This window comes from Cavia porcellus, unplaced genomic scaffold (assembly GCF_034190915.1).
Source record: "Cavia porcellus strain 051 isolate PalLab524CR breed Dunkin Hartley unplaced genomic scaffold, mCavPor4.1 scaffold_26, whole genome shotgun sequence".
Classification (NCBI taxonomy): domain Eukaryota; kingdom Metazoa; phylum Chordata; class Mammalia; order Rodentia; family Caviidae; genus Cavia; species Cavia porcellus.
The window spans coordinates 6624933-6645025 of NW_026947509.1; the positions used below are offsets into that span (position 1 = coordinate 6624933).

The 20093-nt window shown below is 60.0% G+C and overlaps 2 protein-coding genes across 4 annotated transcripts in view; one reads left to right on the plus strand and one right to left on the minus strand.

Annotated features, from left to right (window-relative positions):
- Rab3gap2 (RAB3 GTPase activating non-catalytic protein subunit 2) overlaps nucleotides 1-8722 on the plus strand; it is a 60035-nt gene extending 51313 nt beyond the window's left edge. For 2 of the 3 annotated variants that reach the window (XM_063236689.1, XM_063236690.1), the window contains 14 exons: nucleotides 291-396; nucleotides 872-1032; nucleotides 1346-1568; nucleotides 2925-3095; nucleotides 3172-3278; nucleotides 3628-3694; nucleotides 4229-4299; nucleotides 4960-4995; nucleotides 5961-6035; nucleotides 6204-6422; nucleotides 6925-7014; nucleotides 7125-7340; nucleotides 7719-7877; nucleotides 7956-8722. In XM_063236689.1, coding sequence (XP_063092759.1) covers nucleotides 291-396; nucleotides 872-1032; nucleotides 1346-1568; nucleotides 2925-3095; nucleotides 3172-3278; nucleotides 3628-3694; nucleotides 4229-4299; nucleotides 4960-4995; nucleotides 5961-6035; nucleotides 6204-6422; nucleotides 6925-7014; nucleotides 7125-7340; nucleotides 7719-7877; nucleotides 7956-8111 — 1857 coding nt within the window. In that variant the 3' untranslated portion in view covers nucleotides 8112-8722. Of the gene's footprint in view, nucleotides 1-290; nucleotides 397-871; nucleotides 1033-1345; nucleotides 1569-2924; nucleotides 3096-3171; nucleotides 3279-3627; nucleotides 3695-4228; nucleotides 4300-4959; nucleotides 4996-5960; nucleotides 6036-6127; nucleotides 6423-6924; nucleotides 7015-7124; nucleotides 7341-7718; nucleotides 7878-7955 lie in introns of those variants that run through there. The other variant, XM_063236691.1, reaches the window with a different exon arrangement.
- Nucleotides 8723-9430: 708 nt separating this feature from the next.
- Iars2 (isoleucyl-tRNA synthetase 2, mitochondrial) overlaps nucleotides 9431-20093 on the minus strand; it is a 34589-nt gene continuing 23926 nt past the window's right edge. The window contains exons 15-23 of the mRNA XM_063236692.1: nucleotides 17719-17827; nucleotides 16412-16514; nucleotides 14625-14750; nucleotides 14008-14139; nucleotides 12937-13043; nucleotides 12686-12831; nucleotides 12206-12396; nucleotides 10417-10561; nucleotides 9431-10077 (exon numbers count right to left, since the gene is read on the minus strand). Coding sequence (XP_063092762.1) covers nucleotides 9935-10077; nucleotides 10417-10561; nucleotides 12206-12396; nucleotides 12686-12831; nucleotides 12937-13043; nucleotides 14008-14139; nucleotides 14625-14750; nucleotides 16412-16514; nucleotides 17719-17827 — 1202 coding nt within the window. The 3' untranslated portion in view covers nucleotides 9431-9934. The remainder of the gene's footprint in view (nucleotides 10078-10416; nucleotides 10562-12205; nucleotides 12397-12685; nucleotides 12832-12936; nucleotides 13044-14007; nucleotides 14140-14624; nucleotides 14751-16411; nucleotides 16515-17718; nucleotides 17828-20093) is intronic.

A 20093-nucleotide genomic window follows, 5' to 3' on the forward strand; every position in this document is an offset into this window, starting at 1 on the left:
GCCATTTACAGTGGGAGCAGGTGTTACCCCCGTCAGGTGCAAGGCACTTGGGTCTCGAGGAGGCAGTCAGGTCCTCCCTGTCCCTCCTGGTGGAAGGTGGGTGGGAAGGCAGTGCCAACAGAAAGCAGAGGCAGAAGTGGAGGCACATGGCTGCCATCAAATAGGAAATATCAGATCACCTCCCAGACACGATACCACCATCAGCCAACTGGAAGGCTGTGTAGGGACTTGAGGGGCTCGGCTGGGCTATGTGTGCCTTTACTCTGAAAAAGATGTCATTTTGATTCCAGTCTCTGCTGTTGAACGTGTGGCTCTCCAGGGAGAAGGATGTCCTGGAGAAGCTGCAGTGTGTCTGCCATCTGCACGCGATGCTGGCCCTGCTAAGCAGGATGAAAGGTGGGCTGCGTGCGGGGCTGGCCACGGGAGGCGGCGGCTTGCCTGGCAGACTGGTTCTGTACTGATTAGAGGCGCGTGGTGCATCTGAAGTGACTTTTAATTCAGGAGAATTTACGCTTGTGCTGATGTTTGATGGACTAGTGGTTTCCGACTCAGTGAGGAGGGTGGACTGGTTTTGTTGGGGGAGTGTTTTCCTTGCATTATCAGAACAGGACCAGTGTTAAAACATGCGGGGGAGATTTTCATTAGTGGTGAAACAGTCCGGAGAGGGATTCCGGATTCGGTATTGATGCAGACACAGGGCGACACGTATGAGGAAACGGGAGACCGGTGTCTGGAATAAAGTAGGCTGAGGTCCATCCCACAGTTATTCAGAAATCTGCAGGCCCCTCTTTGGGAGAGGTAGCTCTGAGAGGGAGTGATCAGACAGGAGTAATGCACCAGGCCCCCTCATGTGTCCTTCTGGTTGCCACAGTGGCCATTGATGAAGCCTGGGACTCACAGTCTGTGTCGCCGTGGTGGCAGCAGATGCGCCTGGCCTGCATGCAGTCCGAGAGCAGTGGGGCTGCACTGCTGGCCGCGCACGTTGGCCACTCGGTGGCTGTGCAGATCTCAAACCACGCAACAGAGAAGAAGGTGAGTGGCTGAGGCAAGCTCTGCCGTGGCCATCCCTCAGCCGAGGCCAGGGTCCTTGTTACACGCTGTCCTCTGGGGTCGGGGGAGGCTGCCACCACATGCAGTCCCCATGTCAGACCTCTGGGAGGCACAGATGGCAGCATCTGGTCAGCGCTGCCAGAAAGCTGGGCCTCACCAGGGGCCGAGCTTTGGGTGGGACCACCCAGTCTCCTAGCCCGTGTCACCCTGGGGAGACAGCACCTTCGTGCTGCCCCATGGGGTGTCATCTGTGGTCACCCGTCCCTGCCCCGTGGTGACAAGCACCTTCCTGCAGTTCCCGCAGACAGTGGTGGCAGTCGACGGAGAGGCCCTCACGGATTCATGGGAGGCGCTCTCCCTGGACACGGAGCACTGGAGGCTGCTGCTGAAGCAGCTGGAGGACTGCCTGCTCCTGCAGAGCCTGCTACACAGCGGGCCTCGGCGGGCCCGCACCACGGCACCGCAGGCCGAGCCGCTGCCCCGGCTGTCCGTGAAGAAGCTGCTGGAAGCAGGGAAAGGTGAGGGCTGGCACTGTTCCTGGCTTCGCACTGTGGGTTTGCTGGTGAGCTCAGCAAGCGTGGGCTTCACTGACGAGGAGGCGCCTGTTACACCCACTGGGGCCCAGCCTGCATTCCCCGCCACCCCTCGGGTGTCAGGTCATCTTCCTCCCACTCTCCAGATTCCTGCAGCTGCATTCCCCTCTCCTCCTCCCCCACCCCAGATCTCTGTGCCACTTTGGTTTCTTCTCTTTTTGTGCTTTTAGGGATTTTTGCGAACTGTATTTTAATTGTGATCATTGTGCACATGTGTGGAGCGCAGTGCCATGGTTCAATGCCCATGTACGGTGCCCATGGAGTCCAGGCGCTGCTGTCTTTGGTCTCAGATCATGCTACCTCTTCCTGGTGGGGACCCTGGGTCCCCTCTCCCGGCTGCTGAGACAGCACCCACGATGCTCAGCAGCTGCTCCCCTCCTGGGCCTGCCCCTCAGCCTCTTAAGGTCCACTTCGTAGCTTTCACTAGAGGACACAGTGTCAGTGTCTCATCGCTGCATCTGCTGCCCACCCACCAACCTCGGGCTCTGCAGCTCACATATTGTAAGAAAACGAGCATCTCATACCTGTAGCCATCTTTGGGATGTTCTCTTCTTGTCAGAAGCTCTGCTAGGCATTTCATACCAGAGGATGGGATTTGAGGGTTATCCAAGTGTTTGTGGCTTTTTGATGTCCACACTTTGTTTTGAGACTGCAACCCCAAACCCAGGCCCTTCACAGAGCTGCCCCCCAGGGCTTTTCATGGAGATGAGGTCCCTAAATTGCTCCCCTGTCAGGCAAGGCAGACTGAGGCCTCCCCCGCCTGGCCTTGGGGAGCTGGGATCACAGGTTGCCGGTCCTGGCCGAGTGTTAGTGTGAGTCTGTGGTTTGTGTCCTGTACCGCACTGCTGATCAGTAATGGCTGAATATCGCCTTGAACCTGTGGGCACACTTATTGTCTGGTGCAGGGAAAGTCACGGTGTCCTGAGACCCCTAGCTGAGTGTCAGACTGCCATTTCACTTACAGCACAAATGAAGGGCGCCTTCCCTGCCCTGCGTCTGGCCCCGCCATCTGGAAGGCACGGCATGGACATGTACTCGTGCACATGTGTTCCCCTCACATTTTCTGATGAGATGGAGATGCCGGAGCAGCTGACATCTCCTCTATGTGCCCTGCCATGCTGTGTGACAGGCAGGGGCGGCACTGTCCATCTCATGGCCTGAGGGACCCGAAGTGGGAGCAAGCGTGGCTCTGCGTTTCTGCCTGGGGAGATGGGCGTCAGTGCTCCTGGCTCCCTGCAGCTGCCAGTGCAGGCTGTGAACCCTGCCTCTTTTCCCCCTCAGGTGGCATCGCAGACTGTGTTGCCAAGTGGGTATTTAAGCGAGACTTGAGCCCTACAGTGTTGAAACTGGTGAATCAAGACACAGCTGGGGAGAATCCAGAGGAGCCCCAAGGTCCTCACGGCGCTTTCCTGCAGGTGGCAGTGGCGGAGGGGGACTTAGGAGCCATCCCAGGTGACTGAAGGTGGCCGTGGGGCCTGGGGAATGCTGCGCCGTCCCCCGGAGACTGAGCCCCACCTGTGCCTTGCAGACCTGCTGGGCTTGGCCTTCGAGCAGTTTCCCTGCAGCCTGGAGCCGGACATGCTGCACGCGCACTGCTGCTGGGAGTACGTGGTCCAGTGGAACAAAGACCCTGAGGTGAGGCTGGAAGCACTGGCCCTCCGTGTGCGTCACTGTTGCCCTGTCCGCTGTGCCCTCTGCGGTATGTGTTGCAAACCCCAAGCTGCTGGTGGAGATGCGCAGCGGATCTGGGACACCTGAGCCCTTGTCCGTTTCCTCCTGAGACGGGGCTGTAGGCATGGTATGGGGGATGGTGGGGGTCACACCCAGCCTCCTTGTGAGGGCCTGGGCCGGTGCCCAGCAGCACAGCGGCATTTCGGTGGAGCCAGATGGCAGCCCATCAGACGCCTCCCCGCCACCCTTGGCGCAGCACAGCACCTGCCAAGCAGGTGTCTGACGCCGTTTCCCCTCTTCCACCAATTTGAAGGAAGCGCGTTTCTTTGCGAGATCCATCGAGCACCTAAAGTGCATCGCCAACGCACACGTGCAGCACGGTAAGGACCTGCGAGGTCATAGCGCGGCTTCCACCTCGGGAGCAGCATCGGGGCACACACGGGCATGCTGTCGTCCTGCATGCGACTGGAGTGCTGAGCCCTTGCTGTCCCACTTCGGGGAAAGTAGGGCTTGTCTGTCACCTCTGCCCCACCCGGGAGCTCGGGCTGCTCTGCCTGGTCGCCAGCTCTGTAGGTGTCTTCATTTAAGGTCACTTGTTAGCCAGGTATCACCACAGAGCCCAGATTGGGTGGTTGGTGATGTTTTCACATTTTGTTCCATTTTTTAACCCTCTGGCTGGGGTCCCTGCGGGACCAGCACTCAGCAGCAGTGCCAAGCCTGGGGCTCGGGTGTCCATGGGTTCTCAGTGCTGCCCCTCAGGTGCTGTGAGCTAGGTCCACGAAGACCCGGCCGGCAGCTCCCCACAGCACACAGGGCTCCTCGGCGTCAGGAGGGAGGCGGCCGCTAGGGGCTGGCAGCCAGGGCCTGTGCCGCCCCGCACCACCCCAGCCGGCCCTCCCGGCCCCTCCCCGCAGGCATCGCGCTCATGCTGTGGAACACGTTCCTGGTGAAGCGGGTCTCAGCTGCCGCCTACCTCATGGACAAGGTAAGCAGCCCCACTGCCCTAGCCCTGCTGCCCCACTGCCCTGAGGCCTGCTGGTGCTGCGTGGCTCCTGGGACTGCAGCAGCTGCAGCAGGGGAAGGGCAATGAGACGCAGCAGGCAGGCCAGGTGCGGCTCAGCGCCCACCTGCTCCCACGGAGCCTGCCCTGGGGAAGAAGAGCTTCTCGGGGAGCACTCCTGGGGATGGCCCTTGGGGAGCAGTCAGAGTGGCTATCTGTCTGTCCAGCACAGAGGTCCAGGCTCCTCGAGCGGCCCTCGGCCCACTTCTTCTGCAGACACAGGCAGGTCCCCCCAGGGTCTCCCTCTCCTTGCTCCTGTCACTTAGTGCCGCCTTCCTTGGTGCTGTCACTGGCCGGCTCGAATTCACCTCGGGTTTTTAAGGTGATGCAGTCTGACTTTGCCAAGTGTAGCTGGGTCGCCCAGTGTTTCTTCCTAATTCAAAACGACAGGGTTCAGTGTTGCAAAGGATCATTTCTGAGTTCATTTTTAAGTTCCACCAAAAACTTACTATGTCACTGTTAGAAGAACCAAGTTAATAAAGGCAAGGTCACCACATTTATGTAAAGCTGGCTATTTTCTCTCCCCTGTACCTCAGTGGCGGCTTTCAGAATCCTAACTGCCACAATGTCTTCCTCTCATCCTAGGTTGGCAAAGCACCAAAGGACAGATTGTGCCGCAGGGTGAGTATCGCTTGATGCCCCTCGGCGCACACAGCGGCTTGCCCAGGTTCCCGTGAGCCAAGAGCGTCACCTTGGCCCCACGTCCACGCAGTGGGTTAAAGCCGACTCACACCTGTGTGCACAAGCACAATGCAGACAGCACTGGCATAGCACGCTTAAGGGGCTGAGGCCAGCAGTGCTCGTGTCTGCTCAGAACCCCGAGCTCCGGCCACAAACACCTTGGGAAATGGTGGGATGTGCAAATCTTTGGTCCTTAAACAGAAATCTGTGCCCTGAGCACCCGTGTGTGAGGAGTCAGTCCCTATGTATCGTGAGCAGCATGCCTGAGAGCCATGTGTGGTGCCACACGTGCACGCACCATCTCCCTGGAGTCTAGGCTTTGCGGTTGGAGAGTTGATCATGTGTCACCCATAGGGACAGGGCTCGTGTGTGCCACCACTGCGTGACCCTGGGCTGTAGTTCGCAGGCTGCAAACCCTTGCCCTGGTTAAAGGGTTCGGCTCAGGCCCTACAAGCCAAACCAAACTGCTTGCCGTTCCTGTGGAGCTGGGGAGGTGCTGGGACTGAACCCAGGGGTACAGTGGGTGTGCAGAGCTCACGCACTCCCACTGAGCTGTATTGTGGGCTCAGCACATCCTCTTTTCTTGGTTTTTTTAAACAGTCTCGCTTTGTAGTCCAGGCTGGGCTAGAACTCACTACGTAGCCCCGGCTGGCCTGGAACTCATGGTGATTCTCCTGCCTCCACTTCCCAGGGTGCTGGGATTACAGGGGTGCACCTCCATATCCAACCTAGAACATTTCTTTTTAAAAGCTGACATCAGCACCACGTTTTAAAACTCAGATTTTCAGATCGGGTGCTCCCCGCTAGAGTCAGCCAGTTCAGATACGCAGGTACCTGGACTGCGGACCCTGCCTGCCTGTGAGCATGGGAGTCCGTGGGGCTGACGGCGTCCTTTCCACACACAGGATGTAGGCATGAGTGACACGGCGCTGACGCCCTTCCTGGGCTGCTGCCTGGACCTCCTGCAGACCTTGATGGAGGTAACCGAGCCCGCTCCGCCATGGTGAACGGTGGGTGGGGAGTTCTCGGGGTGGGGAACCCTCGTGATGTGCTCCTTCCGAGTTGTCCATAGGTGGGGCAGTGGCCTGTGGCCTGGGGGCCATCTCCGCCCCGCTAGCCCGTGACGCAGCTATCCATGGACACCGCAGGCTGATGTGGGCAGGGACGAGATGCTGGCACCTGTGCTGGACACTGAGGATGCATGGCTGTCAGCGGAGGGGCCCGCGGCCATCGTGGAGCTGGCGCTGGAACAGAAGCCCGTGCACTACCCGCTGGTGCAGCACCACTCCGTGCTGTGCGCCGTGCTCAGTGCCGTGGCGCGCTTCGCACTCAGGGCCGTCAAGCCACTCGCCCTCTTTGACAGCAAGGTGCGGTTGGGGTGCAAGCTGCAGCAGGGCGGGCGGTGCCAGGGAGCTCCTGTGACCCTGGGTGTGGCTGAGCAGGTGTGCGAGGTGCCGTGGGTGGCAGGCCGGTGGCTTGGTGTGAGAGCCTGCAGCCCCCTGCGATAACCCTGCCCATGACCGTGCTCTGAAGCCCCTCTCACGCGTGGTCTTGTCCCTGTCACCTTACACAGTGACTGCTGGCGGGCCTGGCTCCTTGGCCACACGGTCACCCCGCCACCCCACGGGCCAGGTACCTTGGGGCAGCTGTGTCCCTGAGCCCAGCATGTAAGTGACACCTGTCACGAGCCCCAGTCGAGGCGAGGTGAGAGGACTGCAGACCCGGTGGTTAACCTGGGTCAAACAACCATGTTGCTGAAGTCTTAGTGCAACTCAAGGGTCAGCGCGACCCAGTGTGATGATGCTCACGTCGTCCCCTTTTTTCTCCCTGGACCCGCGCTCACCACTTCTCTTGATGTCTTGTCTTCAGGGGAAAAATGCATTTTTCAAAGACCTAACTTCCATCCAGCTGCTGCCCAGTGGGGAGATGGACCCAAATTTTATTTCTGTTCGGCAGCAGGTGAGTTCAGGGTGTGGCAGCTCTGCCGCTGGGTGGCCCGGGCTGCTGGGACAGTGGCGTCGAGGTGGCGCAGGCACCACCAGTGAGGCCTTGCGCTGTCTCTTTCCAAGTTCCTGCTTAAGGTTGTGAGTGCCGCCGTCCAGGCCCAGCACTCGGGCCCGAGGGACGGGGCGCCCTCGGCAGCAGTGGTGAGCGCACCTGGGGACCAAGACTGGGCGGCTCTGGCCATGGCCTTAGCGCCGCACCTGCAGGTCAGCGAGGACGTGGTCAGGCGGCACTACGTGGGCGAGCTCTACAGCCATGGTGCCGACGCACTGGCGGAGGAGGTGATGCTGCCGGCGCCAGGCCTGCTGGGGCGGGGGGGGGGGGAGACTGAGCTGGTCCTGTCCCTGTCCCTGTCCTTGTGGTGAGCAGCAGCCAGGCCGGGGGCAGGGGCAGGGGCAGGGGCAGCTCAGCCAGGTTAGGGCCCTCCCTCTCCTCTTCCCCTTCCCTCTGCCCCAGCCCTCAGCAGCCACGTTCCCTCCTGAGCCAACAGAGCACTGAGCTGAGCTAGGGCCGGGCCGGGCCAGGCCACCAGGCAGAGCAGCGGGTGAGGAGTGCATGCCTGGCCTGGAGCAGTGCTGGCCTGAAGCCAGTGCAACATGGGTGCAGTGCACAGTGCCTGGGACCTCACATGCACTGCGTCCTCACATGTGTCCCCACAGGCCACCCTGCAGGTGCAGGACACTGAGGTGCTGGCCTCGCAGCTGCTGGTGCTGAGCGGGCAGAGGCTGGCACACGCACTGCTGCACACGCAGAGCCGGGAGGGCATGGAGCTGCTGGCACGGCTGCCACCCACGCTGTGCACCTGGCTCAAGGCCATGGTGAGGCCACCGGTGAGGGCAGGTGGGCGGGGCATGCGGGAGCTGCTGGGCGGCTATGACAAGGCCGTGTCCCCGCAGAGCCCCCAGGACCTGCAGAACCCTGATGTGCCGATAGCCACAACGGCTGCGCTGGTGCGGAGGGTCGTGGAGCTGCTGCCCGAGCAGCATGGGCAGCACAGCCTGGCTCTGCACCTGCTGGAGGCCGTGGACGCCGTGCCCACTGCCCCGTGCTGACGCCACCCAGCGTGCTTGCTGTGGGATTTTATGAAGATGTCTTTTTGTAAAATAAAAATATATATTACTTTTAACAAAGTGCGATCCTGGCCCAATTCCGCTTTGAGGAACACTGAAGAGGGGCTGTAAATGCTGTACCGTGGTGATACGGGGGGGGCTGCTGTTCACTTTTCCTCTGAACAGCAAGTGATTCTGTCTGCTCTCCAACACTAGCCGTGACTCAAGGGCTGGTCACCGTGAGCCCGTGTCACATTCCAGCCACAGCTACTATCTTAAAGTGATGTGTGCAGCCCTTCAGCCAAGCCTCGGAACGGGCCTGTGGGCCCCTCTGGAGTGCTGAGGACAGATGAATGCCACCCTGCTTTGCCCAGGTGGGCATCTGGGCACCACAGCCCCTGGTCCAGTGCTCATGTAGTTGTCAGAGGATAAGGCTCGAGCTAGAGGTCTGACTCTTTTAACTGTTTGCCAAAATTGAGATCTGAGATGCAGTCAACCAGCACAGCCAGTTACAATGTAAGTTATGTTTTTACAAAGTTGTATCCACATCAGGCAAATGTAAAAATGTATTATCTTGTAAAACTATTATGTAAAAAAAAAAAAGTTTTGTCCAACTTTATTGTTCCTGCAAGCGTTTTGTCTGCTCTCAGGATCTGCCAGTATAACCTGTCCCTGGGAAGGATAGGCGCAAAGCCCACTCGGGCTGTGCGCAGACTTGGTGCTCCTGCCCCCGGGCCGGCCCCTGGAGCACTCCCTCCCATGTGCCACAGAGGGGTCTCATGGTCCTCACTACAAGGTGTCGTCCACACGAGAGTGCAGCTGGCGCCAGGTTCCCGCTCTGACAACCCGAGGCGAGGCCTGCCATGCGGCGTGAGCACAGCCCTGTGTCCTGGGCCAGCTCTTGCTGTGGTGTCGCTCCTCTGAGAGGGCCAGTGTGCAGCAGGACAAGACTGGGATTGAAGCTCGAACCCTGGCCCAACTCTACGGCCAGCAGGGGGCGCTTCTTGGGCCTTTAGACAGCGGAGCCGGGTAGCTGGGGCTGTGGGAAGCCACTCCACACCCGGCCTCCTCGGGCACAGGCTCCGCTTCTCTTCTAACTCAGCACTGGCGGCCCTAATGGGGGGCGGGGGGGGGGGGGGCCTCAGCAGTGACTGCTCGGGAGGGAGGAGACGGCTGCACTCTGCCGTGGGCGAGCCGCGCCCCGAGCTGCAGTGACTGAGGCAGGTCCCACACCGCAGGGCGCAGGCCAGCGGCCCCGGGCCCCCGCTGGCCCCAGGGGCAAGTGAGGTGGCAGGTGGGAGCACTCGCTTCAAACACTAGACTTTTGCAAAAGGAAGCAAAGTTTTACTTTCGTTATAAAACCTCATCAAAGATTGAAGCAAACAATCTTCAGCTGCTCTTTTAGGAAGTCTGATTAACTGCCATTTTAGCCCCTGGGAACTGAGCTGCTGTCCTGGAGCTCATGGTGGGTAGCTGTCACCTGCCTAGGAGGGCTCTGTACCCAGAGATGGGAAGCTTCGGGCCACACTGCTGTGTGCCCACTGCTGGGGAGGCTGTGCACTACCGACCAGACGCCCGGCTCCTGCGGTGCTCCCCTGCTGTCCCCCCCACCCCCGCCCCAGATCTCCTCCCATCACAGCCCCCGCCCCTTCAGCAGCCATCAGTACCCAGAATCCGTCACAGGACCTAAGATCCCAGGCGGGAAAGGGTCCTACACACCACACACCTGGAGTCCACCCGCTGCCCTTCCCAGTCTGTCGTGGGCGGGCGGCCGTGTGCGCAGTCCTAGCACATCCACACCCTCCCAGGGGTGGGACATCCACAGGCTATGCCTGGCCAACGACCTCCGCGCAGCGGGGACATAGTGTGTCCGCGGCCTCCGCCGTGTACTTCCAGCAGCGGGGGCACTTCTCCTGGGTCGCTGGTGTGACCAGCACTTTATAGGAGGCCTCCTCGCGGATGTCGCCACCTGGGAACAAACACACGTGTCTGACTTGGCTCCTCCGTGCTGATGGGGCACACGGGTGACACCGAGAAGACCGAGGAGCGGCTGCTCTGCGCTCCAGCTCAAGCTGGGACAGCCGTGCTCAATGGAAGATGCTGGAAGGGCAGGGACAGTGCCAGTGACAGCTGATGAGCAGTGCAGCCAGGAGGACAGCGGGCTGCAGCTGCCACACCTTGACCACCCGGAGGACGGAGCTGGAGCCCGGGTAGGGGTAGGGGTAGGGCGCATCCGCCCCCCTCCCCGGCAGCTCAGGTCCCCGAGGCTGGAGGTGACCTGCAGGGCCCGCTGCCATGCCCTCCTCACCTTCCAGGTTGATGAGGAAGGTCCCCCCGAGCTCAGTCACGTCCTCAGGCCGCTGCAGGGGCTCCTGGGCCAGCAGTGTGCACCTCGAGGCCATCATGAGCTCACTCAGCTGCGAGGAGCTGGATGTCTCCTCAGCCTGCAGCATCTGGGGGAGAGCGGGGAGGAGCCATGAGGATGGACGCCCCGGAATGCCCGTTCGCATCCGCTGGGGCTGGGGTGGACGCTGCAGGCAGCGAGGTGAGGTGAGGGCCGCAGGGCACGCTCCTGTCACCTCCCAGCCGATGCCATCTGTGGTGGCGCCTCAGCTGGGCTGCTAGGTGGCCACACCCTGCACCATGTGTGGCCTGGCCCTGAGCTCGGCTGCCCAGTGCTGTGCAGCAGGGCGAGAACACGTGAAAGCGGGGAGCAGGCCACCAGGCCAGCAGACGACGCCCACAAACCCGGCCCCAAGGGCGGAGGCTGGGCCTGGGTCCTTCCCTACCCACAGGGCATAGGGGAGCATAGCGCAGGGCCACCTGTTTCCTGGCTGGCTGTAACCTCCCGAGTGCGGCCCCTGGCTAACACACACTCCCCTCGAGAGGAAAGCCGTGCCTACTCCCTCCCTAACTGTCCTCTCTCCAGTCGAACTGTTGCTCCAGGCACACCGTCCTGCCCAGCTCACCGACCAGCGAGGTGGTCATTCTCTCTTTTTTTTGGTCTTTTTCCTTTTTATCGGTACCGGGGATCGAACTCACGACTGCCTGCTTGCAAGGCAGGCGCTTATGCCGCTGAGCTAAATCCTCAGCCCCTGAAGTGGTCACACTTTCTGAGGAAAACCGACAGCCGGGAGTGGTGGCGCAGGCCAGTAATCTCAGCACTTGGGAGGCTGAGGCAGGAAGCTCAGGATGAGCTCCAGGAGGTCAGCCTGGGCTACACAGGAGTTCAAGGCCAGCCTGAGCTATGTGGTGAGACCCTGTCTCAAAAATCAAAACAAAAATTACTAATACTTTAACTCTGCAAGTTTTGTAGTAGTACCATTTCATTCATGATGCAGGTAATTTCATGTTCAATTTTGTTACTCATTTTATCGATCTCATCTACTGTATGTGTATTAAATTTGATTTCTGCTTAAAAAGAAAACTGATACCAATAAATCTTTTAAAAAGTGCGTCTGTGCCCACCCTCTTCTCCAGAGGAAACCCCAAGCTGACCTTGTGACTGCTCATCTGGCTGAACCACCCCGAGACCCAGCCAGGCCTCGGCTGGCCTCTCCCAGCACAAGGCGGACCGGACCCCTGCTCTCCGGGCTGCAGGAGGAGACGCTTCCCTTTGGGCTGGCCGAGCCCCCTGTGCTGTGTGCTGACTCGCTGGTGCATGGGAGCCATCTCCCACCAACAGGGCCCAGGCTGCGGGCTCAGCAGAGATGCACGGTGCTCCTGCCCAGCCCTCTGAGTACATAGAACACGCCCTCTCCCAAGCCAGAACAGACACAGAGGTGTGGGGACAGAGTCAGACACACATCAGGACTGCACTGAAATCCCAATTCCTAAATTAACAAAACAGTTACCACCTGGTGTGGAGGCACATTCCTCTAATCCCAACACTCTGGGAGGCTGAGGCAGGCAGAGTGAAGTTTAGTCCAGCTTGGGAACTGGCACAACCTAGCAAGACCCTGACTCACAACTTCCAAGGGGCCAGGGATGTGGCTGAGTGTGAAGGTCCTGGGCTTGAGCCCAGCATCTCTGAAGAGAAATCCAGGCATTTTCAAAGAGCAGCTCCGTGGGAGCCACCCAGGCCCCTGCCTGCCTACCTCTATGATCTCAAAGAGCAGGCCAGGCTCGATCACCACGGTGACCTCGTACTCCGCCGCGTTTCTGCCTGGGATGCTCCCGAGAAAGGCATCCCGCATGGCACACGCGCCCTCCACCGCCTCCTCCAGCCCCGGCTTCTTCCAGATGGTGCTGGCACTGATCCAGCCGGTGCGGAAAACGCTCCTGGGCTCTGGAAGACAGCGGTAAGCGGACACACATGGCCTGCTGCTTCTAAAGCCCTCGCCGTCCTCGGGAGAGCAGAGCAGAAATCGATCAAGAGGGTCTTGTGAGGACAGCAGGGGGGACAGCCCAAAACTGGCAGCGGCAGGGGTACAGGCTCCGGAGGAACTGCCTCCCTCCTGCCTTCACAAAGTAACGCCATCCAGGGACGAGGGCCCTGAACACGCTCACTCAAGGGCGTGGGTTTCAGCCAACCCCGGAACCCATCTGGAGGGCACGGGGCCGCCCGCTGGCCTCACCCGCGCCATAGGGCAGGTGCTGGAAGACCTCCTCGGCCAGGTGTGGCAGGACCGGCGCGAAGGCGCGCGTCAGCACGTCCAGGATCTGCGCCAGTGCTGTCTGGCAGGAGCGCCGCTTGGGGTCGTCCTCCCGCTCGCAGTAGAGGCTGCCAAGAGGACCCGGCTCAGCCACCGCCATGCAGCTTGGGCAGCGCTGGTCCCACCCCCGGCCAGCCCCGGCCAGCTCCCCCCTCCCCGCCCCGGCCACACACCGGTCCTTGACGATGCTGAAGTAGAAGCCCGAGAGCTCCCGGGTGTAGAAGGCCTGCAGCAGCCGGACCACCTTCCCAAAGTCGTACTGCTTGTAGGCGTCGGTGACCTGGGAACGAGGTGGCACCGGTGAGCTGGGTTAAGTCCGGAGCTTCGGGGTGAGGTGAGACAGAGCAGAGCGCGTACCCAAGAGGCTTCCGACCGCTGCTCGTCCCTGGGTCCCAAATCCAACACCTGGGCGCTGCCACAGGGCACGCTCCGAGCCGGGAGGGACCGAGGTACAGGGACGGGAAGCCAGGCCTGAGCATGCAAGGCGGAGTGACACCCAGCCCTCCAGGTCCCCAGACAGAAATCACCATTTCCTATTCTCAATTTCTGGTGTTTTTTGTTTTGGAAATAGGGTTTTGCTATCTAGTCTAGGTTGGGCTCCACCTCCCGTGTGCTAGGATTACAGGCATGTGCCAGTACTACTGGCCTAATGACACCATTTTGGTGGTTGTTATTTGAGAGGATCTCACTATGCAGTTGAGGCTGGCCTGGATTTACTGCGTAGCCCAGGCTGGCCTCAGCCTCCTGCCTCAGCCTCCCAGGTGCTGGGATTATCGGTGTGCGTCCCACGCCTGGCCTACTCACACCACTTTTAAAACAGCAGACTGAGGGTCACCAGCAGCTCATTCATGCTCTCTCATTTTCCTGACTTGCGCACAAAGTGAAGTCTGTACTCAGCTCAGCACCCCGAGGCAAACACACTCTGACCACAGGGCACTGACCGCCTGTGTCTCTGCCTGCACACAGTGGTTGCAGCTCAGAGCCCAGGCAGAGCACTCCAGCTGCCTCTACTGTGCGGTCCTCCGTAGACACCTACACTGCAGAGCTGGTGGCCCAAGGAGCGGAAGCCAGTCCTCTGCTCCCTCACTGTCTCTGGGGTGCAGAGGCACAACCCAGAACGCTTGGGACCCCAGGCTGGCAGGATGCAGCAAGCAGGGCTCTCCCAAGACGGCTGGGACACTAGCCTGGCTCGCTCCAGAAGAAGCGAACCCCCTCCTCCACAGCCACCTCCGAGGCATACGCACCTTGGTGGCCAGGCTCTGCAGCAGGTGCAGCATGTACTGGTCCAGGACATACATGCCGTCCACGGGCACAGAGTCTGTCTGGGGGTTGAAGCCGGCCAGGTTTCCCAGGAGGAAGCGGAGTGTGTTCCTGAGCTGCTCCGGGAGGGAGGGCACAGTTAACCACGACTCGTGACCCTCCTGTTTCCTGGAGCCATTTTATAGCACCTCAGGACCCACCCGACTCCTGTCACTGCGAAGGGGAAAATCCTGCTCCATCACTCCCACACCAGCGGATGAACCGCTCTCCACCCATTGGGAAGCCACCTCTGGGCCCAGGCCTACGCGCTACAGTCCACTGTCCTGTGGTAAACAACCCAGCAGGGGTCTCCTTGTGTGCGGGTGACAGGCATCACTTCACCTGACTCACAGAGACAGCAAAGATACACGGAATAAATGCAAGCCCCTGAGGGCGTAGCAGACTATGACATAGGCTGTGCTGTGTCTCATGGGTGAGAAGGCACATGCAGGCCCCATCCCTGGCGCACTTACCTCCCGTAACCCAGCAGCAGTGCCTGCCCACTCCTGTGCTGGCCGCGCTGGCCTAGTGGGCACCCAGGGACAAGTGCGGCGGCACTGACCTTACTGATGTCCTCCCTGGCCGCACTCAGTGCGGAGGGCCCGAGGGTCACCTCCGTGAAGACGTTGGACTCGGCCACCCACCAGCGAAGAATGTCCGCCCCAAAGGGAGGCTCTGCACTCTCATCCTGCATGCAGGGAAATGGTCAGAGGCCTCTGGGCAGCTCACAGGGAAAGGCCAGAGCCACACCAGTGCCACCGCCATGACACAGGACACTGGGGTCACAGCACCACTGCACAGGCCTGGAGCGGTCCCCTCCGGGGCCACGGGGTGGTGTGGGGACAGCTCCACCCGCCCTTCCTCTGGCCCAGCACCTACATGCAGAGAAGCACAGGAAGGGGACAGCACACAGTCTGAGCAAGAGACAGGTGCAGCAATGCCAGGCCCCCAGGTGACCAGCGGACACAGGATTCCTGAGACTCAGTGCTACAATGTATGCAGCCCAACCTGGGGCCCGCCTGACAATGCCCATAGCCCTGAGCATGAGCACCCAGCGGGCTCAGACACCCCGAGTACAGCCTGGGATGGACCCAGGGCTGGGACAGCTCTGTCTTTTCTCATTAGAACCGCACAAGGTGGAGAACTCAGAAGAGCGTGCTCATCTCTGCGTGCAACGGGGAGGCGCTCACTGCGTTGCCCACGCTGCCTGGAGCTGGCAGCTCCAGCATCCTGCCCCAGCCCCCCAAGGAGCTGGCAGCTCCAGCGCCCTGCCCCAGCCCCCCGAGGAGCTGGCAGCTCCAGCGTCCTGCCCCAGCATCCCGAAGAGCTGGCAGCTCCAGCATCCTGCCCCAGCCCCCCGAAGAGCTGGCAGCTCCAGCGCCCTGCCCAGCCCCCCGAGGAGATGGCAGCTCCAGCGTCCTGCCCCAGCCCCCGAGGAGATGGCAGCTCCAGCGTCCTGCCCCAGCCCCCCGAGGAGCTGGCAGCTCCAGCGTCCTGCCCCAGCCCCCGAGATGGCAGCTCCAGCGTCCTGCCCCAGCACCCCGAGGAGATGGCAGCTCCAGCGTCCTGCCCCAGCCCCCCGAGGAGCTGGTAGCTCCAGCGCCCTGCCCAGCCCCCCGAGGAGATGGCAGCTCCAGCGTCCTGCCCCAGCCCCCGAGGAGATGGCAGCTCCAGCGTCCTGCCCCAGCCCCCCGAGGAGCTGGCAGCTCCAGCGTCCTGCCCCAGCCCCCCGAGGAGATGGCAGCTCCAGCGTCCTGCCCCAGCCCCCGAGATGGCAGCTCCAGCGTCCTGCCCCAGCACCCCGAGGAGATGGCAGCTCCAGCATCCTGCCCCAGCCCCCCGAGGCGATGGCAGCTCCAGCGTCCTGCCCCAGCCCCCCGAGGAGCTGGCAGCTCCAGCGTCCTGCCCCAGCCCCCCGAGGAGCTGGCAGCTCCAGCGTCCTGCCCCAGCCCCCCGAGGAGCTGGCAGCTCCAGCGTCCTGCCCCAGCCCCCCGAGGAGCTGGCAGCTCCAGCGTCCTGCCCCAGCCCCCGAGATGGCAGCTCCAGCATCCTGCCCCAGCACCCCGAGGAGATGGCAGCTCCAGCGTCCTGCCCCAGCCCCCCGAGGAGCTGGTAGCTCCAGCGTCCTGCCCCAGCCCCCCGAGGAGCTGGCAGCTCCAGCGTCCTGCTCCAGCCCCCGAAGAGCTGGCAGTGGAGGTGGTGCTGTTGAGTCACGCGCATCTCCCATGAGCGTGACAGACGAGCTCTGTGTGTGCTCCTATTTTTACACCGAAGTGACCTTATGAAGAGTCTGGGCTGCCAAGGTGGGAACCTTAAGGAAGCTAACATCGACCTTAGAGCAGCGCCTACCTGTCCCCCATGGATGACCACATCGGGATCGATGACGTTACCCAGAGACTTGGACATCTTCTCTCCCTTTTCTCCAAGCGTGAAGCCATGCACCAGCACCGCCCTGGAGAGACAGCACAGCCCTGACACACAGACACTGGCCTCTTGGCAGACACCACAGCCCCAAGGACCCCTCAGCCGGCTGTGGGGAGGCTGCTCCTCAGAGCCGTGTGCTGGCCACCATCTCCCCACCGCCTGCAGTTCTGATTGCTCTGCTCTGCAGTCAGGGTGTGGATGTGGGACACACCGGACTGTGAGCGGGACCAGTGTGCTCCCGTCCTCACTGCTGAATCCACCCCAGAGACAGCATCCCCCCAAGTCACCCAGGTTCAAAGGGCTGGAGAAACATGTGCCGCTGCCCTGCTTAAATGTTACCTAAGCAACAGACACTCAGCTGGGTGTGACAGAACACACCTGCACAACCCAGCACTCTAGGAGGCTGAGGCAGGAGACCTCAAATTTGAGCTCATCCTGGGAAACATTAGCAACTTAGTGAGACTGTCTCAAAACAAGAATTTTTGAAAGGCTGAGTGTGGAGCTCAGTGTGAAGGCCCGGGGCTCAATCCTTAGAACTGCTCCAAAAAACAAAAAGCAAAAACCCCACATTGTGCTCTGGAAAGATTAGCTATTTCAAGACCTAAACGAAGCTCTGCCTGCCGATCTGAATAAGGGAAGCACTTGTGTGTGCCCCGGTGCAGTCCCATCCTGTCCCTCCATCAGTGCTCCCCGCGCGCCTGCCATCTGCTCGAGGGGCTGCGGCTGGCCTGGTCCGCAGCGTGCTTCTCCGGGGCTCAGTCTGTAGTGACGGATGCCACTGTGCCACCTGCTCTGTATTTCCTGCAATTCTCACTTCTCTACTGGGACAGGAGACAGAGCGCCTGTCCACACTGTGTGAGCACGTGTGCATGCATACCTGTGTACGTGTGTGTGCACCAATGCATCTCTGCATAAAGGGCGGTGCCGCACGGGCTGCACGGGCCAGCAGACGTCCAGCCTCTTCTGGCCCAACAGACCAAGGCAGCCTCCTTTCTCTTGGAAACCACCTAACCGAGGTAGCTCCAGGCCAAGTAAGGAGGGTGCTGGGCAGTGCTGTTCTGTCAGCCAGCTGCACACACACCACCAACAGCACTTCCAGCCAGTGCCCGGGCAGAGCTGTGAGTCCTGGGGCAGCCCACCGCCCCAAGAGCAGCAGGCTGTGTGAAAAGCAGCTTCCTTTTCAGAACAAGAAACTTATCACGTGCAGTACGACAGTGGCTCTGTGCACTCACTTGAATGGGGCCTTCTTCCTGGCCGCGATGCTCGTCAGCAGGGACGACTGGAACCAGCCGCCCAGCTGGTCCTTGCCTTCCAGGTACAGATCCGCCCTGGAGTCGGGGCCTCGAGAGAACATGAAAGACAAACACGGCGTCAGCCCGGACTATCCGCTGTGCACGCGCTCAGAGTGTCACCTGGACAGGTCGCATGGGTTTCATGTGTCCCGCTGCTGCCCACGGCCCAACAGCCTCTGCCAGGGCTATTGCTACAGCCTGTGTCACACAGCTACCTGGGGCTGCTTCAGAATCTGCAGGGACATCTGTTGTGAATAAACGACGGCTTTGTGAATTCAACAAATGTCCACGGGCCACAAGCCATGCGCCAGCCACCTCACAGGCTGGGCCGAGGGGCAGTCTTTCCTGCCGTGCGGAGCGGTGGGAGGCAGCTGAGCTCCCTGGCTGCAGGAGCGCTGCCGACTACACAGAGCGCAGGCGCCTGGACTCAGGCTATGCTCTTCGCCAGGCAGCTGGCCAACCTGAGTGGGCCTGTCTCCATTATTTAAAAGAAAAGGGCATGCAGAGATCAAATGATTGACTCTAATGTCACGATGACTCAGCCAAAAATGGACCAACTAAAACTCTGTGACCCAGGCATGGGGGGTCTCGCTACACTCTCAGTGCTCAGAGGCCGAGGCAGAGGGATCAGGACAGCCTGGGCAACGAGGCAAGACACTGTCTCAAACTTCTTTTAAAAAAGCAGTGCTTCCATCTTGCTTCCTGAATAGACCTTTAAACGAAAAGAAGAATCCACAACTTCATGTGTGACCCAGCTGTTACGTCTGCGATTCAATTCTACTTTACACAGCACCTGTAGCTCTTAACACAGCTCTACAGACTCATAAACTGCTCTAAGGTCATCAGGAAACAATTTAACGAATAAACCAATCTTTAAAGCAAATTACCAATGAAGGGTAATCTATGATTTATTACTGAACTTGTTCAACCCAGGTAAACTGATGAATTCTAAGCTAGGTTTCCACACTTGACTAAGATATATTACAGGCTCGGCACAAGCAAATACGGTAGAGCTCTTCTGCTAAACCAGCGTATATCTGAAAATACATTAAGCCACAACCCCTAAAAATAATCAAATGCAATTACTAATTTTTTAAATTATGGTTTCTGATGTAACCTTTTAAAGTCAAGAAGTTATTTACAAGCCTGAGTTGTAAGTCTAATTTTCTTCAAAAAATGACCTCTTTCCTCTATTTCTTCTTTTTATAAAAACAAAAAAATCTGAAAGGAAGTAAGGTAAGTATTCTACATCATGGGGCTGCTGCTTGACTACCGGAAGTAAGCTGCAGCACACACAGGCCAAGAAGCTGTACTCAGGAGGGGACACTTGTGGAGTGTCCTACAGTTGGCCTGCAAGGCGGGGTCCCCAGGGGCTGAGGGAGAGGGAGAGGAGGCCTGGGCAGCATCACGGCCCGCTTAGCACTGCACCGAGGAGTCCCAGCACCCGGGGCTGCACCAGAAGGGGACCCCTGCTGTCAACCAGGCCGGGGCTGACATGCTGTCCCTGCAGAGCTGGCGACTGTGACACAGGAGTGCTGGCGGTGGGGAGGCCACACGTCCTCCTTTGCATCACTGTCTGTATGAAACCCGCTGCATTTCTCACTGCACTTCATGCGGATACCTTGCTGCCCACAGAGTGACCCGCCTCGTGTGCCCTTCCCCTCAGAGGTTCATCTCCAAACAGCTCGGGGTGGGTGCAATCTGAATGGGCAACAGAACAGGAACTGGGCCCTGACGTCAGTATGCGTGAGCCCCACCTGCTTCCCTGCTCTAACGCTGTCTGCAGCAAGGGAAACTGTCAGCCAAACCCTTCTGGCCCGACATCAGCCACAGGAGCTCAAGTGCACCAGGGCCACTGCCCTCAGGAGGCACCAGCAGGACATGGTCAGGCAGGTAGACTCCAAGAAACGCAGCATGCAACGGGGATGCCCAAAATGACTGTGCAGGCCACAGTGACAACCAGGGCATGGGTGCAGCTCCATAGCCTCTCCTAGCATGGGTGTGGCCCAGAGCCCATCCTCAGCACCCCAGAAAGTGTTAACAGTCCCACAGAACAGCTGGAGCAGCGAGGCCTACTGCACTGTCACGCACATGGTAGCTGCACCCGAGGACACACAGAAAAAAGGCCAAGTGCAGGACAGCCGCTCCCACTCTGAGGCACACTGTGCTTGGCCTGTGAGGCCAGGTGCTCACTGGCAGTCCCTGCAGAGGAGCTGTTTCCCACCACCTCTCCCTCAGGCACAGCTGGCACCCACAGGAGCATGGGAGCATGTATGGCACCCTTGCCCCCGAATCCCACTCTGCAGGGAGACCCC